Below are 18,810 nucleotides of genomic sequence, written 5' to 3'. Positions count from 1 at the left end.
CACCATGAGAGCATCGTGTTTTTGTGTTAATTATGTCAAAACATTACATTAACTAAATATCTAACAAAGTTTGTTTTTACGTTCATATTCATTGGAAGAAGGACACGCCCATAGACATAATAAATACATAGACGCCATATTGGCTGCTGGATCGCACGTCAATGGCGCCGCCATATTGTGCGGGGCAACATGCCGTAACTCGTGGACTGAAGAAAAGATGCCTGACTATTTTGAGGTTTTACAAATCGTCGCACAATCCAAACCACATATCGGGGAATTACCTTTAACATGTAGCCTAAGTCTGAACAGTTGTTTCTGGTTGTATTTGGTCATTATAACATTGTTTTGACAGCTAGTTAACCACCAAAGTCAGACTATTAAAAGCTAACGACAATGCTAGTTATCTATAGAAAAAAACTGAGACTTTATAAGAAATAATATAAAGTTTACATGATTCTTATGAAGTCTGAGATTATATTATAGTTCATATCATTAACTAATCAAAATCGCAAGTGAGTCTTCCGTGCAATGAAGCCAGAGGACTTGATAGGACAACTCAGGCTGTCAGAATTACAGCTAGACCTAAACCGACTGATCTCCGAAGAGTAGGTGATTTGATCTAACCGTGGCTCATTTATATTTTTACCCCAGTTTAGCCAGTAGAACCAGGACAACACAAACCTCAAGGAAGGCTGAAGAAAGCGGACTGTTCTGTGCTTTTCCAAGAGACCTCGTCTGCCTATTATTATGATATTATTATATGACTTATATTATTATATGATTGTACTATTGTATAAAAAGTATTTTCGTCATTTCATAACATTAAGGTTGAACTACTGTAGTCACGTTGACTATTTTAACCATGTTTTTAACCTTTCTGGACCTCAAAGGTGCAGTGTCGTTGCTGCCTATGTGTGGATCAGATACCCACAGATTTCATCAAAAATATCTTAATTTGTGTTCTGAAGATGAACGAAGCAATGATAGTAATTAATGACAGAAATTTCATTTTTGGGTGAACTAACCCTTTAAAGTCTTATTTGTTCAGTGTGTTAACTCATGTTAATAAGTACACCAATTGATTTAAAACATGAATTTGTAAATGTTGAACTTAACATTAACATAAAAATGTTGCAGTATTGTTCATTGTTGCTTTATTTTAACTAATTTAGTTAACCAATGTTATCTAATGAAACATTATAACATTGGTTAACTAATTGATTAACATTTTTTAGAATGGTATACAATGGTATACAATTTTACAAAGTCGTAATTTGTAAGCCATCTACTAGCCATCTAACATCTGGCTTTGACAGCTAGTAGAGTATAACCATTAGATGTAAAATTATGTTATTAACACAAAATAATTCTTTTAGATTTCCGCAACACACCAAACATGGATGACAAGAGTGAAGGACAAGGTTATGGCTTATCAGTTTGAAGGTAAGATAAATAGAGCCTTTAATGAAAAATAATCAGCATTTTACCATTTTGAGATCACGTGCACAGGACCTTTTGAGAAGATTAATTTCTCATGCTCACTAGTCACTCTGGTAAGTCCCGGTCTAGTCCTGTCATGTCAAGCTCTGATCTGCTCTGTTTACCCGTGCCTGCAGTGTAACCCTCTTTGGTCCCAGATGTCTACAGGTTTCGGACTCATTCCTCAAGGTTTCTGCGCTTGTATCTCTCCTCTGGATTTGTTGATCTTTCCTGGACTCATTCTGGTTACAAATCTTTTCACCCGGCCTTCGACTATGCTCACCTGTCAGCCATGTGCAGAGCCCACTTTTGTTCAATAAATGTTCTGAACTGCCTTTGCTGTTTATTTTTTATTTATTAAACATATATATATATATATATACACACAGGTGCTGATCATATAATTAGAATATCATCAAAAAGTTCATTTTTTTATTATAAATTATTTTTAAAAATTAAACTTTCATGTATTCTAGATTCCCTACATGTAAAGTAAAACATTTCAAAAGTTTTTTTTTTTTAATTTTGATGATTAGAGCGTACAGCTCATGAAAGTCCAAAATCCAGTATTTCAAAATATTAGAATATTTCCTAAGATCAATCAAAAAATGGATTTGCAAAACAGAAAAGTTCAAGTTCTTTAAAGTATGTTCTTTTGTGCACTCAATACTTGATCGGCAGGACATATTACAGCAAATGACTTGCTCCTAGCACAAATTACTGCATCAGTGAAGTGTGGCATGGAAGTGATCAGCCTGTGGCACTGCTGAGGCACTATTGAGCCTTCAGATCATCTGTATATTGTTGGATCGACTGTTTCTCATCTTTCTCTTGAAAATATCCCATAGATTCAGGTCAGGCATATTGGCTGGCCAATAAAGCACAGTAATATCATGCTCAGCAAACCACTTGGAAGTGGTTTTTGCACTGTGGGCAGGTGCTAAAGTCCTGCTGGAAAAGGAAATCAGCATCTCCATAAAGCTTGTCAGCAGATGGAAGCATAAAGTGCTCCAAAATCTCCTGGAAGATGGCTGCATTGACTTTGCACTTGATAAAACACAATGGACCAACACCAGCAGACGTCACGGCCCCCCCAAATCATTATTGACTTCAGAAACTTCACACTAGACTTCAAGCAGCTTGGATTCTGTGCCTCTCCAGTCTTCCTTCAGACTCTGGGACCATGATTTCAACATGAAATGCAAAATTTACTTTTATCTGAAAAGAGGACTTTCGACCACTGTTCACTGTCCAGTTCTTTTTCTCCTTAGCCCAGGTAAGATGCTTCTGACATTGTCTCTGGTTCAGAAGTGGCTTGGTAGTCCTTTTCCTGAAGATGTCTGAGTGTGGTGACTCTTGATGCGCTGACTCCGGCTTCATTCTACTCATTGTGAAGCTCTCCCAAGTGTTTGAATTGGCTTTACTTGACAGTATTCTCAAGCTTGCGGTCATCCCTGTTGCTTGTGCACCTTTGCCTACCCAATTTCTTCCTTCCAGTCAACTTTGCATTTAATATGCTTTGATATACACTCTGTAAACAGCCACCCCATTCAGTAATGACCTTCTGTGACTTACTCTCTTTGTGGAGGGTGTCAATGATTGTCTCCTGGACCATTGCCAAGTCAGCAGTCTTCCCCATTAGTGTGGTTTCAAAGAACAAAAGATACCCAGAATTTATACTGTAGGGATGGTAATTTAATGAAACTCAAATGTAAATATTCTAATATTTTGAGATACTGGATTTTGGACTTTCATGAGCTGTACGCTCTAATCAACTAATTAAAAAAAAAAAAACTTTTGAAATGTTTTACTTTACATGTAGGGAATCTAGAATATATGAAAGTTTCATTTTTTAAAATAATTTACAATAAAAAAATGAACTTTTTCACGATATTCTAATTATATGACCAGCACCTGTAATATATATATATATATATATATACACAAACCCGATTCCAAAAAAGTTGGGACACTGTACAAATTGTGAATAAAAAAGGAATGCAGTAATTTACAAATCTCATAAACTTATATTTTATTCACAATAGAATATTGATAACATATCAAATGTTGAAAGTGAGACATATTGAAATGTCATGCCAAATATTGGCTCATTTTGGATTTCATGAGAGCTACACATTCCAAAAAAGTTGGGACAGGTAGCAATAAGAGGCCGGAAAAGTTAAATGTACATATAAGGAAGAGCTTGAGGATCAATTTGCAACTTATTAGGTAAATTGGCAACATGATTGGGTATAAAAAGAGCCTCTCAGAGTGGCAGTGTCTCTCAGAAGTCAAGATGGGCAGAGGATCAACAATTCCCCCAATGCTGCGGCGAAAAATAGTAGAGCAATATCAGAAAGGAGTTTCTCAGAGAAAAATTGCAAAGAGTTTGAAGTTATCATCATCTACAGTGCATAATATCATCCAAAGATTCAGAGAATCTGGAACAATCTCTGTGCGTAAGGGTCAAGGCCGGAAAACCATACTGGATGCCCGTGATCTTCGGGCCCTTAGACGGCACTGCATCACATACAGGAATGCTACTGTAATGGAAATCACAACATGGGCTCAGGAATACTTCCAGAAAACATTGTCGGTGAACACAATCCACCGTGCCATTCGCCGTTGCCGGCTAAAACTCTATAGGTCAGAAAAGAAGCCATATCTAAACATGATCCAGAAGCGCTGGATCAAGGATCAAGAAAGAGGACAAGGACAACCCAAGTTGTTATCAGCGCTCAGTTCAGAAGCCTGCATCTCTGATGGTATGGGGTTGCATGAGTGCGTGTGGCATGGGCAGCTTACACATCTGGAAAGGCACCATCAATGCTGAAAGGTATATCCAAGTTCTAGAACAACATATGCTCCCATCCAGACATCGTCTCTTTCAGGGAAGATCTTGCATTTTCCAACATTACAATGCCAGACCACATACTGCATCAATTACAACATCATGGCTGCGTAGAAGAAGGATCCGGGTACTGAAATGGCCAGCCTGCAGTCCAGATCTTTCACCCATAGAAAATATTTGGCGCATCATAAAGAGGAAGATGCGACAAAGAAGACCTAAGACATTTGAGCAACTAGAAGCCTGTATTAGACAAGAATGGGACAACATTCCTATTCCTAACCTTGAGCAACTTGTCTCCTCAGTCCCCAGACGTTTGCAGACTGTTATAAAAAGAAGAGGGGATGCCACACAGTGGTAAACATGGCCTTGTCCCAACTTTTTTGAGATGTGTTGATGCCATGAAATTTAAAATCAACTTATTTTTCCCTTAAAATGATACATTTTTTCAGTTTAAACATTTGATATGTCATCTATGTTGTATTCTGAATAAAATATTGAAATTTGAAACTTCATTGCATTCATTGCAAACTTCATCCACATCATTGCATTCCTTTTTTATTCACAATTTGTACAGTGTCCCAACTTTTTTGGAATTGGGTTTGTGTATATAAATACATTATATATATATATATATATATATATATATATATATATATATATATATATATATATATATATATATATATATATATATATATATATATACACACACACACACAAGTGCTGGTCATATAATTAGAATATCATCAAAAAGTTGATTTATTTCACTAATTCCATTCAAAAAGTGAAACTTGTATATTACTTGTTTATATATTATGAAAAGTATGAGCATGTACAGCACTCAATACTTAGTTGGGGCTCCATAGATTTTCTATGGGGTTCAGGTCAGGAGAGTTTGCTGGCCAATCAAGCACAGTAACACCATGGTCATTGAACCAGCTTTTGGTACCTTTGGCAGTGTGGGCAGGTGCCAAATCCTGCTGGAAAATGAAATCAGCATCTCCATAAAGCTTGTCAGCAGCAGGAAGCATGAAGTGCTCTAAAACTTCCTGGTATACGGCTGCGTTGACCTTGGACCTCAGAAAACACAGTGGACCAACACCAGTAGATGACATGGCACCCCCAAACCATCACAAAATTTACACTGGACCTCAAGCAACGTGGATTGTGTGCCTCTCCTCTCTTCCTCCAGACTCTGGGACCCCAAAGGAAATGCAAAATTTACTTTCATCAGAGAACATAACTTTGGACCACTCAGCAGCAGTCCAGTCCTTTTTGTCTTTAGCCCAGGCGAGGCGCTTCTGATGCTGTCTGTTGTTCAAGAGTGGCTTGACACAAGGTGAAACCCATGTCTTGCATACGTCTGTGCGTAGTGGTTCTTGAAGCACTGACTCCAGCTGCAGTCCACTCTTTGTGAATCTCCCCCACATTTTTGAATGGGTTTTGTTTCACAATCCTCTCCAGGGTGTGGTTATCCCTATTGCTTGTACACTTTTTTCTACCACATCTTTTCCTTCCCTTCGCCTCTCTATTAATGTGCTTGGACACAGAGCTCTGTGAACAGCCAGCCTCTTTCGCAATGACCTTTTGTGTCTTGCCCTCCTTGTGCAAGGTGTCAATGGTCGTCTTTTGGACAACTGTCAAGTCAGCAGTCTTCCCTATGATTGTGTAGCCTACAGAACTAGACTGAGAGACCATTTAAAGGCCTTTGCAGGTGTTTTGAGTTAATTAGCTGATTAGAGTGTGGCACCAGGTGTCTTCAATATTGAACCTTTTCACAATATTCACATTTTCTGAGATACTGAATTTGGGATTTTCCTTAGTTGTCAGTTATAATCATCAAAATTAAAAGAAATAAACATTTGAAATATATCAGTCTGTGTGTAATGAATGAATATAATATACAAGTTTCACTTTTTGAATGGAATTAGTGAAATAAATCAACTTTTTGATGATATTCTAATTATATGACCAGCACCTGTAATATATATAACATTCTTTTATAAATGCATACCTTTTGAAGGATAATTAGAATGTCATATGCAGTTTTAATAAAGTTGAATTTTGTAACCTTGTATGTCATTTTTATTATTCAAAGTGTACATTTGCAGGTGTTGATTATAACTGATTAATTTAGTGCCCACAAATAATAATAAGTATAAACAACATATAAAAAGTATTACATAGTGATCTAATGTCGAGTGATTAAAAATGAACCACAAAATATAACACGCAGAATGGAAAATATTTATAATCTACCATTAAAAAAATAAGTTGTCAGAATGTCGTGTCGCAGTTGCTCAATGTTGCGTAATAACATTGCTACAGCTTTGTGGCGTCTTACAATTCTACATTGTCACAATGTTGTGGGCACGTAGACCGCGACGTTGCCATAGTAGAAATGCCACAACATAAATGTGTTTGCTGGGTATATGACTTTTTTTCTCACTTTTTTCTCATTCTGAGATATAAACTCTCAATTGCGTGATATAAAGTCACAATTCTGACTCTTTTTTTCTCACAATTCTGACTTTTTCCTCACAATTGTGAGATATAAACTCACAATATTGTGAAACTATATCTCACAATTCTGACTTTATAACTCGCAATTGCCAGTTTATATCTCAGAATTGTGACTTTATAACTTGGAATTGCGAGATAAAAAGTCAGAATTCTGAGATAAAAAGTCGCAATTACTGTTTTTATTTTTTCATTTAGTGGTGAAAACGGGCTTCCATAGGGACCTGATTATAGCACTTAAACACGGAAAAAGTCAGATTTTCATGATATGTCCCTTTTAAACAGTAGTTGGGTTAAATAAAACTGCCCAGCACATCGGGCAAACATTTAACCCAACTGCTGGGTTTGTCCATTTTCAACCCAGCTCAGGTTGTTTTTAACCCAGCATTTTTTAGAGTGAACCGTCTAATCGATTCCTGATGGACAAAATCAAGTCCTGTCCTACATTTTTTCTTGTTCGGGAACCTGTTTTACTTACATATGTCAAAATATGGAAGAAAAGTCTATCACAACTTCTGTATCATGTTGACATTAAAGTGTGGAGAAGGTTCTTCTTGGAACCATAATGCCAAAACCTTTATTTTTAAGGGTGTAGAGTGTTGCCAATTCTTACAAAGTGCTAAAAGTGTATATATAGCACACATGTTCTTGTATGAACCGGTCCCTTGTGTTCTTCTCTGCTCTTCTATTTAATACTCTATTTAATAATATACCTTGCTAATAAGTATGGCTTCAAAAGACTTTGAGTATAAAAGATGAGTTGAATGAATCTTATGATATTTTATGATACTTTTTTATGCTTCTATACTTTTTATGCACCCCCCTCCCCCCTTTTATTTGTTAATTTAAGTAATTTTGGAGCTCAACATCTCCTTTCCCTAATGATTTTTATTATACGGAAAAGAGTGGCTATTCTTCAGAATTTCTCCTTTAGTGTTCCACAGAAGAAAGAAAAACGGTATGGAACGTGATGGTGAGTACATGATGTCAGCATTCATATTTGGTGGATTATTTCAGAAAAGTCAAAGCAGGTAAGAGCAGGTAGTAGGGTGGGTGCTGAGACGTGAAAGTGTGTGATACACTTCCTCCACTCCTTCCTGCAATCTTCTTGCATGCTGTAGCCTGCAGGTTAGGAAAAAGAACCTTGAACTTTCATTAAAAATAAAGACATGAAGAAATTGGTGTGTTGAAATATTGGGAGGAGGAGGAGGATGGAGGGGCGGAGCAAATTTGAACAATATGTCAGAAGACTAGCAGTTTAGTAACAGAAAGAAGCAGTAGGGCAAGTTACAATTAAATAGTGCATATAAATTTGATAGAGTGAGATCACTGAACAACAATAAGAACTTAAGTAATTTAGGATAAGCTATGTGAAAGTTTATCTGAGAGACAGGGGAAAGAAATAGAGAGACCAACTTGGAGACCACACAACCTAACCAGGTCCATCTGGTCACTTCAGGGAAAATACATTTCAGCCATTCGGATCTAATCAAGTGTATTGGTGAGTTACAAGAAAACCCTCTTTGATTTTCAAACCAGGAATACATTACAGTCCATCTTATTTCTTATATTTTCCATCTCCAGTTTGTCCTTTCAGGCCACTTTCTGTTTGATGCAACTCTGTCCAGTTTCTCAATTTCATCTTTGCTGTTCAGAACCAATTGTAGTGATCACAATCAGACTGGACAATCTTATCTTCTTACACTGTAGGGATTGCAATACTGAATAGGTTCACAGTTCAATTTGTGAATATGTTTTTTCTTTAAATGCTTTGCTGTTCTTTTAACTTGACTTTAAATATGGTATTCTTTTCTTGACAATTGCTGTAAAATAAAGTTCATATAAGAGAACTTTTGGGATGAGGGTGAGGACGTGATCCTCTGATTGGTGGATATTACAGCATCTGAGTGCCTTTTTGTGATCAAGACCGCAGAGCAAGTTGTATCACGTCTTTTCCATGTTGTTTTTCATTGATGGCAGATTACTGGCTGAATTTCAATAATTACATGGTTGCTGAGAGCCCATCCTTAATGCTGGCTCATACTTTATTTGCCCCTGAAGGAAACATTATTAAAGAAAAAATCCTCAATAATTCATAGTACATCATCTGAATTGGATAACATGGTCAAATATAATTGTTTTTCTTTTTCTCAACTGATCATGTGCTAATAATAGTTTCAAGTTAAAGTAAAAAGTTTAGATTTTTTCAGATATTTTTCAAGATTTTTATAGGCTACATTTTACAATTTCTTCTTTCTACTTCAAAATGTCATGCTTAATTCAATGTGTTACTTGCCATTTCTTTGTAATTATTTGTGAAATTTACTAGTAAAGTGAAAATAGTTTATAAAAAATAAAAAACAGCTGACAAATAAATAAATATATAAATAAATTATCTATACTATAAGCTAGTTTGCCTGTCTTAGCTGATTTTAGGATAGTCTGTCGGCTGTTTTTAAAAAAAAATTAATATTTTTTTTAGCAGGGTTATAGGGTTATGAAAGCATTTCCAGCTTCATAACATTGCTTTCTGATTCCATCAGTTCTTCTGACACCTTCCTGATGGAATCAGGAAATCAGAGCACCTCCACTGTGAACATGACAACAATGAATCCTGATAAGAGCACTGTGGGTAACAGTATTTCTGTTGCTTTTGGGGCCCTCATCCTCAGCGTCGTCTTCCTCCTGGGTGTTCCTGGCAACCTCTTCATTATCTGGAGCATCCTGGCACGTGCCCGCAAATGGTCGGTCACTACCCTGCTCATCCTCAACCTGGCGTGTGCAGACGGTTGTCTGATGTGTCTGACTATTTTCTTTATAATTTACCTAGCCAAGCAGAGCTGGATATTTGGAGGTGTCATGTGCAAGATGCTTTTCTATTTGTGCAACACAAACATGTACGCTTCTATTATGATCATTACGCTGATGAGTCTACACAGACTGGTGGCAGTGGTGTGGCCCAAATACTTGAAAGCCTGTACGCGTAGACGGACGGTATTACTTGTGCTCGGGGGCCTGTGGATTGTCGTATTTCTTTTGGCTCTTCCTGCTTTGAGATTCAGAGAAACAATGGACTATAGGAACGGACGCACATTGTGTGAAACTAATCACGGCCGTCCACAGCATGTGAGTGGTTTCTCTTTGCTCCATTGATACTTGAATACTTGATTATGATTGGTCAATCCATCGTCTGTAGCAATGCTGTTTATCAAGCTGCTTAGTATTGTTTTATATCTCTCATATCACGCTGCAGACCTGCTCTCGTTTCATATAAACCAGTGATTCTCAACCAAGGGGCCGAGGGGTCTCAGCTAACTTCTAAGGGGGCTCCAGGATGAATTAAAATGATATAAACTAAAGGACAGTTCACCCAAAAATGAAAATTATTCCATGATTTACTCACTCTCAAGCCATCCTAGGTGTATATGACTATGTTCTTTCAGACGAACACAGTCAGAAATATATTTAAAAATATCCTGGCTCTTCCAAGCTTTATAATGGGAGTGAATGGGGGTCGAGATTTTGAAGACAAAAAAAAAAAAATGCATCCATCCATCATAAAAATAACCCATAAGGCTCCAGGGGGTTAATAAAGTGCCTCTGAAGAGAACCAATGGGTTTTTGTAAGAAAAATATCCATATTTATTTAACTTTATTAACTATAATAACAAGCTTCTGGCAGACGGCCGTATGCATCGATTTGCGGTGGAAGAGTAACCTCTGACCCGACGCATGACGTGATGAAGAACGCGGAAGTGCAGAGGATAGAGCAAAACAAAACAAAACACCGGTCACAAATTAGAAGTCTAAAATGAGAATTTTTAAAGAGAAATGTTGGAGGATTTCAGTATAAGAGAAGAGGAGCTTGAGTTTGTTGCCCAGCCGTATTTATTTAAACCGCAAGAGGCGTCTAAGCTTACGATACTCCTACGTCCTGCGTCATATATCGCTTCACGGGTTACTCTGGCGCAAGTCGACTTGCGTAGGCTGTCTGCCGGAAGCTAGATATTTTAGTTAATAAAGTTTTAAATATGGATATTTTTCTTACAAAAACCCATCGCTTCACTTCAGAAGGCCTTTATTAACCCCCTGGAGTTGTATGGGTTATTTTTATGATGGATGGATGCATTTTTTTGGGCTTCAAAATCTTGCCCCCCATTCACTACCATTATAAAGCTTGGAAGAGCCAGGATATTTTTTAAATACATCTCCGATTGTGTTCGTCTGAAAGAAAAAAGTCATATACACCTAGGATGGCTTGAGGGTGAGTAAATCATGGGATAATTTTCATTTTTGGGTGAACTATCCCTTTAAGTTAAATTAAACTTAAACTATCAAAAACTTATCAAAGTATTTTTTTAATATTTATAGAAAATTAACTTATTTCATTGTGAAATGTAATCATTATTATTGTTATGAACTATTGTTTTATTAAGACGTATACAGTTCCAGAAACTTCAGAATATATTTACATATATTTGAAAACAAGCTGCTTTATCATAAATACATACCGGAGATATTATTTGTAACTTATACTACGAACAATTTGTTGGACAATTGGGGACCTTCCAGTCAAAAAGGTTGAGATCCACTGATAAAAATGCAACTGGTGCAATTATTAATTATATTGAAGATTACCTCTTCAGTATTAATATTACTGTACTATTATATACTCTAAAAAAAATGGTGATATATAGTACTAAAAGTGGTTCTTTGGCTCGTAATCATAGGGGAGCCGCTTTAAGTGCTCTGTAGCACCAAATCGTGGTGCTTCAGCGGTTCTTTGGGGTGGTTAAGGTGTTACATAGCACCGCTACCGTACAATGAACCTGTTAAGCCCCTTTAAAGGATTAGTTCACTTTTAAATAAACTTTTCCTGATAATTTACTCACCCCCATGTCATCCAAGATGTTCATGTCTTTCTTTCTTCAGTCGAAAAGAAATTAAGGTTTTTGACGAAAACATTCCAGGATTATCCTCCTTATAGTGGACTTCAATGGTCTCCAAACGGTTGAAGGTCTAAATGACAGTTTCAGTGCAGCTTCAAAGGGCTTTAAACGATACCAGACGAGGAATAAGGGTCTTATCTAGCGAAACGATCGGTCATTTTCGAAAAAAATTTAAATGTGTAAGCTTTATATAAACAAATGTTCGCCTTCTAAGTGCTTCCGCCAAAACCGCATTTCCGTATTCTCCAAAAAGTTGGAACGAACGCAGCGCCAGTTACATTTTTTCCGTAAGTTGAATAGGGTAGGCGCAGGACATACAGCGTAAACTTTTTGGAGAATACGGAAATGCGGTTTTGGCGGAAGCACTTAGAAGGCGAACATTTGTTTATACAAAGCTTATACATTTACATTTATTATTTTTTTTTTTCGAAAATGACCGATCGTTTCGCTAGATAAGGCCCTTATTCTTCGTCTGGTATCGTTTAAAGCCCTTTGAAACTGCACTTAAACTGTCATTTGGACCTTGAACCGTTTGGTGTCCATTGGAGTCCATTATATGGAGAAAAATCCAGGAATGTTTCCATCAAAAACCTTCATTTCTTTTCGACTAAAGAAAGAAAGACATGGACATCTTGGATGACATGGGGGTGAGTAAATTATTAGCAAAAGTTTATTTAAAAGTGAACTAATCCTTTAAAGGTTCCTTTACGAGCCAAAGAACTGCTGTTGGTGCTGTTTAGCACCATTTTTGTTGAAGAAATAAAATGCGATATGGCACCTCTTATGGGTTCTACATAGCACCAAAAGTGGTTCCAGTATGATTACGAGCCAAGAACCACTTTTAGTACTATATAGCACTTTTTTTTTAATTTTTTTAATTTTTTTAGAGTGCAGGAGAATTACTATATTAATATAAACTACTCCCAGTGATTCATGTCTATTTTTCGATAATGATTTGCTGACTGTGCATTATATCCTTACAAAATTTCATAATTCATACATGATGTCATTATGAACAGGTGATACTCCAGTACACACTTGAGACAGTGGTGGGCTTCCTGGTACCGTATGTGATCATAGTCAGCAGTTATGCGTGTATCCTTCGCCGCCTCAGACAGACCATGTTCAAGAGAAGGATACGAAGCGAGAACCTCATTCAAGCCATCATTGTGGCATTCTGCATTTTTTGGCTTCCTTATCATATTATTAATGTAGTGCAAGTAAGTCCTTTTTTATTTAAATCTCTGTGTTAATCTTCCCAAATCCACGTAACTATATTGTAAGTGCCTGAATGAATTATCTGTCTTCTGGTCAGGTGGTGGCAGCACTTATACAAGAGGAATCAACCAAAAAAAGGTAAGTGGTGTGCTAAAGATGATTTAAATAGATATTTCTCCAGATGTCAACAACCACTTTCTCTGTCTATCCCCAGATTGGATCATATCTGGCAGTCCAGTCGTGCGGTTACATCCGCTCTGGCTTTTATCAGTAGTTGTGCCAATCCTATCCTCTACACCTTTGCCGGACGCTCCTACATCAAAGCTGATGGCCTGGCATTCATGGCCAGACTCTTTGAGGGCACGGTCCTGGACTATGGTGCCCGAAAAAGACCAAAAGACCAGACTTCAAACCTCACAGAGTGCACAACCATATGAAAAAATCTTGGACAATTTTTTTTTTTGATAGTGTAGGGAATAAACACCAGGACATGTACAGTAGTCAACATTTGAAGTGGATCAAAAAAGTTGTCCTAAGAAGGAGGTTTTAGGACAACTTTGATGAAAGGTTTTGATCCACTTCTAATGTTGACTACTGTATATGTATAAATGAAACAGCCTTTTAAAATGTATTTTTGATTTAACTCCACTGTTATGAGCTAATTTGCTTTCATTTTAAACCACTTTTCACGTTTACAATACTTTCTGTATGTTGCATTTCTGTTGTACATTTATTGTAATAATCCTAGTAAATCTGGAGTTGTTTTGCATACATAAAACCTTTGTATTCTCATCTAAATATATTTGCACAAAGAGTACTCATATCTCACACCAGTGTGTACATTTACCTTTACAGGACTGGGATTATGAAATCACATGAGCATGAGAATATGCACTTTAGAGAGAGAATATCACACATTGTGCAGTACAAATTCATATGCAGTAAGTAAACACTTCAGGACTGTTTGAATGGTCAAATGTCTAAAGCCCAGAACACACCAAGCCGACACCGACGAACTAGTGGCAATGACAGCAGACTGCGAGGTTGGCTCACATCGGCAGCATCTGTGTCCAAAGTTGCCCGACACACCAAACCGACGCTTGACACCCGACGGCAGGTGGCAGTAGCTGAACAGCCAATCAGAATGATCAGATGGCCCGACTGACCCACGAGCTCCAACGCCGTTTCAACATGTCGAATCAGACAAAAAAAAGCCGACGAGTACCAACTTCAGCCGACTGAGAAAACTTTCCCCAAACACATTTCTGGAGCCTCCCCAGCACTGCACATTTTGCAGGTCTCCTTTGTCTAACACACCCATTTCAGGTCTTGGAGCAGGGGTGTCCAATCCTGCTTCTGGAGGGCCACTGTCCTGCAGAGTTTAGCTCCAACCCTAATTCAACACCTGAACCAGCTAATCAAGGTCTTACTATAGGCTAGAAACTTCCAAGCAGGTGTGTTGAGGCAAGTTGGAGCTAAACTCTGCAGGACATTGGCCCCCAAGGACCGAGTTTGGACACCCCTGTCTTGGAGTCTTCACTAATGAGCTGATGATCTGAATCAAGTGTGTTTAAGGATACATGGAAAACATGCAGTGTTGGGGAGGCTCCAGGAATGTGTTTGGGAACCCCTGGTCTAAGCTGTGTTTCCACCAAAATTAACTGGAACTTTGTTCTAGGAACTTCCTCCCCCCCCCTCCAGACCTATTGCTAGCTGCGTTTCCATAGCGGTCTAAAGTACCATGAAGATAGTCTGGACTGCGAGCGACTTTCCAGTTCCCGCTGGATTTTGTCCTCCGCATATAAGCTTAATAAATCCTGAACCTCATTGTCAGTCCAGCGGTTTTTTTTTTTTTTTAAACTCCATTGTTGATTCAAATAGCAAACAACTCTTACTGCACACACACCGCAATAGACTTCAGAAAAATGGTTGAAATAAAATGCTGCATGAACTCAACCAATCAGCATGTTCAGCACCCAAGTCCCACACCCGAAAGTTCCGGAACTTTGAAAAAGGACTACCTCGCAAGCAGGGACTTTGAGGGGGAAATTTTTACCCGGAACTTCATTTAGACCCTGGTTCCTGCAGTCAAAACACACTGAGTACCACTCCAAAGTTCGTGCAGTGGAAACGCAGCTATAGTTTGAAACCCAATTTCATAGGAATATGCATAAATCCCCCCCCCAAAGTGCCTAATCACACAAACAGGATTTAGCACTCAATGTTATGAATCTTTGAAATACACACCATGAGTCAAGACAGATATAAATAAGAATTTATTGCGGTGGTTTCAAGTCATTACATCACTGACAGTATATTGCAGTCAACTTTCAAACTAGGACATCACAACTCAAAATGGACACAAGTCTACAAGTCAGTTATATTCTAATCTTCTGTAGAAGATAATGGTCTCTAGCAGGCCAATATAAAGAGAAAATAAATGAGGGGGAGAGAAAAGAAAGTGAATCTCAAATCAACTCCTTAGAAGAAAGCCAGGTCACCTGAAGTAAATACCTAAAGAGAAATGAAAATACAGACTTTGTGAAAAAAAAAATACTCAAGACTGTTCAAGGATGCATTTACTTATCAAAATAAAAAAAACCTACCTTATTGAACATCTCCCTGCTTACGTTCTTTCAAAAGTTGAGGTTCCTGCACAATTAGCAAAGATATTAGAACATCTAGACTAAACTAAGGGTTCATTTACACCAATGAGCACTTTTATTCAGAGCATGTTAATAAAATCATTGGATCTCTCATCAACACGGACCACATGCAGTTCATCAGCTTGGTGCAACACATTAGCATGAGAAACATGAGATTGACTCACCATTTCCATAAAGGCGGGTCCCTGTAGAATAAACAAATATCGCACATTAGAATATATTCCAAAGGGAAACAACATCTCATAGCTTTATTCCGCAGCTTTAACCAGTCAGTGCAGTAGGGCTGTAATCATTAGATTCAGGTGAAACACGGACTGCAAAAATCATCATGTCAAGGTTGAGCAGCTGCGACTCCATTCAGGCTAAAACGTTAAAGTTACATCAGTGATATAACCGGCTATAACACGCGACATCTGGATGTAGTTAAAGCAGATGCACCTGCCAATTCGGCAACCAACACCACTTCTCATTTAAAAAAACACGCAGGCTATTAACTTTCAGTATTGCTCTAAAATATAAATCAAAGGTTAAACTTACCGAATACGCTGCAATGGGTCAATTACACCGGTATGATTATGAAAACGCATCATTTTGACCTGTTTCTAACACAGCTAGATTATGTAGTTAACTATTTGCTTCCATTTCGTATATAGCTAAAATAAATTAAATATCTTAAAAAAAAAAAAAAAAAAACTCGATACAAAAAACAAACAAACAACAAAACTAGTGCAAAGGTACCATTAATACAACTAAAACGGAACTCAAAACCAATATTTCGATAACTACACAACCACGCTACTACCCCATTGAGGGTCGCCAGCAGAAAGGATGTTACTATGGCATGAGGCCGAATTTATCTCCTAACCAACCACGTGTTTTTACAGGAAAAAAGCGCTTCCGGTTGCGGCACTCCCACCCCCACTAATAATAAACTGGCTCAGGGTAAACTCTTAAAATTCAGGCAGTCCGACATGATGTGACTTATATATAGAAAAACTTTGATTAATTTTTATGTTGAATGAATTGTCAGAAGACAAATACATTCAAAACAGTAGTTGTAGGAATAAGAATGAGGAATGAAATCCAAGTTATACTAAAAGGGAATTGTTACAGTGTGTGCTAGTGTATTTTATTTATAATATCATATTTAATATCATATTTAACTATAATTACATAGTTAAGTAAGTACTGTACAACAATGCTGACAGTTTTTATGTAACTTGAATGTAATGTAAATGAAGGTAACCTGTCGCCCTTATCAAAATGGCCGCATTAACGCTCCAGTGTGGATCACGTGGTAAGCGACATACGACCTTCGTAGGCACTAGGCACAGGCAGAAAGATGTGAAAGAAGTGGATTTCTGCAAGTTGTCAGGATAAACGGACTTACAAGCACAATGAGAGTTGTAATAGGTATATCGCATATATCCATTTTCGCGTTATCACTGCATGATAGCGTAACAAAAATAGCTAATTTTGTGTGCTGGTGTGTAACACCGAGAGCCTCTTTGGATAGAAACATAGCTCTGCTACATTAAAACTTGTGTATTAAAATATCCTGGAAGCTTCTTTGATCGTATGTGATTGTGTTATTATGACATGGCTGGGTTTATTTATCAGTCACTGGATAGATAAGACTATTTTTTTTCTTGAGGTGATCCGTTTCGTAAGTGCTGTATAAGTGTTATGTGAAACCTCATATTCTCTTTTAGCTTGTAAAATTAATAAATCTTTATTTTTCTCACTTTTTTCCTCTCTCATCAGGCGGAGGCTCGGGGTTTGTGGGTCGTGAGCTGACACGTTTGCTGAAAAGCAAAGGTCATGAAATCACAATCATTTCCAGGCAGCCTGGTCCAGGACAAATAACATGGGTATGATGGAACTTAAATTAAAGACTATATTGATATGCATCAAAGTCCACATTTACTTATATTTGGTAATAGGTCAGTGGTGAATCTCTTAAATGTAGAGTTAAAATGTTAATGTTGGTGTGTATTTGATGAGGCAACTTTGACCTCTGTCAGGGGTGCAAAACTCCATTCCTGGAGGGCTGAAGCCTTGCAGAGTTTAGCTTCAACCCTAATTAAACACACCTGATCCAGCTAATCAAGTCCTTCAGGCTTATTTGAAAACTACAGGTATGTGTGTTGGAGCTAAACTCTGCAGGGCTGTGGCCCTCCAGGAACTGAGTTTTGGACCCCTGACCTATGTTTACTTGTCACAGGCTGATGTAGAGTCAGGAGGCCTCCCGCCATGTGAGGGCGCTGTGAATCTAGCAGGGGAGAGTATTATGAACCCTTTGAGATGGTGAGGACTTTTTTTTACCCTCAGTGTATATAAATAATAATGTAAAAAATAGTCACTGATCTTCCCTTTAATATGGTTATGTTAATATTATTTTTTAATATTTTGTGTTTGACCCTCTAGGTGGAATGAAAGTTACAAAAAGGATCTGTTCTCCAGCCGAATAAACACTACCAGAATTCTTGCCCAAGCTATTGCTGCGTCACCTTCTCCACCACATTCATGGGTGCTTGTTACAGGAGTAGGTAAATAAGGGGTGTTGTTTTAGAAAGCTAGACAAAATACGACTTATTTTAAATCAAATAATACAGAATAACTTGTTAGAGTAATCCCATTCACATTTCTGTTCATCTGTAGTCTTGTCTCCTCTATACTGATTCGATCATTTAAAGGCACAATATGTAAGATTGTTGGATTAAAATATCCAAAAACCACTAGAACAGTGTTATATATTTTGTTGAATTGTGTACTTACATTATCCCAAATGTTTCCAAGAATGTTAAAAATACAGAGAAATAAGCAATTTTAACCAGGACACGGACCGTGTCCGTGCGTCACCTATCAATGACATCATTACCCTTGATTTCCGGTTTTATTTTGTAGAAACCATGGAAACAAGATGCTTTAATATATTATGTGTTTTATTAGCAACTGTTTGGATACATTTATCGACAGAAAACTAATCATGTTATATAGCTCAACACAGTAAGTCTTATTGTTTGAATCTAATTTTCTTGATTTACCGCCATGTTTTACCATGCCTAATATCTATCTAGCTTACTGCAGTGTGTAACAAGTGTCTCATAATAGCCGCCGAGCGAAT

The 18,810-nt window shown here is 37.5% G+C and overlaps 3 protein-coding genes across 10 annotated transcripts in view; 2 read left to right on the top strand and 1 right to left on the bottom strand.

The window, feature by feature from the left end:
- The first annotated feature begins 8,083 nt into the window (after nucleotides 1-8,083).
- ltb4r2b (leukotriene B4 receptor 2b) lies at nucleotides 8,084-16,376 on the top strand. 3 transcript variants are annotated; one of them, XM_051870083.1, is made up of 5 exons: nucleotides 8,084-8,351; nucleotides 9,394-9,976; nucleotides 12,819-13,019; nucleotides 13,115-13,155; nucleotides 13,232-16,376. In XM_051870083.1, exons 2-5 carry the CDS (start codon nucleotides 9,413-9,415, stop codon nucleotides 13,452-13,454), a joined length of 1,029 nt encoding a protein of 342 aa, XP_051726043.1. In that variant the 5' UTR covers nucleotides 8,084-8,351; nucleotides 9,394-9,412; the 3' UTR covers nucleotides 13,455-16,376. The 3 variants fall into 3 exon arrangements, with proteins under 3 accessions (XP_051726043.1, XP_051726052.1, XP_051726061.1); XM_051870092.1 differs by having other exon boundaries at nucleotides 9,333-9,976; XM_051870101.1 differs by lacking the exons at nucleotides 8,084-8,351; nucleotides 9,394-9,976 and adding an exon at nucleotides 12,161-12,446.
- The window catches only part of mettl17 (methyltransferase like 17), an 18,060-nt gene continuing 14,520 nt past the window's right edge, over nucleotides 15,271-18,810 (bottom strand). The window contains exons 16-18 of one of the 6 annotated variants that reach the window (XR_007926157.1): nucleotides 15,848-15,868; nucleotides 15,624-15,669; nucleotides 15,271-15,554 (exon numbers count right to left, since the gene is read on the bottom strand). The gene's annotated coding sequence lies outside the window, so the exon portion shown is untranslated. Of the gene's footprint in view, nucleotides 15,869-18,810 lie in introns of all 6 variants that reach the window. The other 5 variants (XR_007926154.1, XR_007926156.1, XR_007926151.1 and 2 more) reach the window with 5 other exon arrangements.
- Nucleotides 16,938-18,810, top strand: part of sdr39u1 (short chain dehydrogenase/reductase family 39U, member 1) — a 3,886-nt gene continuing 2,013 nt past the window's right edge. Inside the window, exons 1-4 of the mRNA XM_051870139.1 lie at nucleotides 16,938-17,096; nucleotides 17,448-17,554; nucleotides 17,908-17,990; nucleotides 18,111-18,232. Coding sequence (XP_051726099.1) covers nucleotides 17,081-17,096; nucleotides 17,448-17,554; nucleotides 17,908-17,990; nucleotides 18,111-18,232 — 328 coding nt within the window. The 5' untranslated portion in view covers nucleotides 16,938-17,080. The remainder of the gene's footprint in view (nucleotides 17,097-17,447; nucleotides 17,555-17,907; nucleotides 17,991-18,110; nucleotides 18,233-18,810) is intronic.

This window comes from Ctenopharyngodon idella, chromosome 2 (assembly GCF_019924925.1).
Source record: "Ctenopharyngodon idella isolate HZGC_01 chromosome 2, HZGC01, whole genome shotgun sequence".
Taxonomy (NCBI): Eukaryota; Metazoa; Chordata; class Actinopteri; order Cypriniformes; family Xenocyprididae; genus Ctenopharyngodon; species Ctenopharyngodon idella.
Note: the sequence above shows the minus strand (reverse complement) of the source record. Positions and strands in the feature narration are given on the sequence as shown.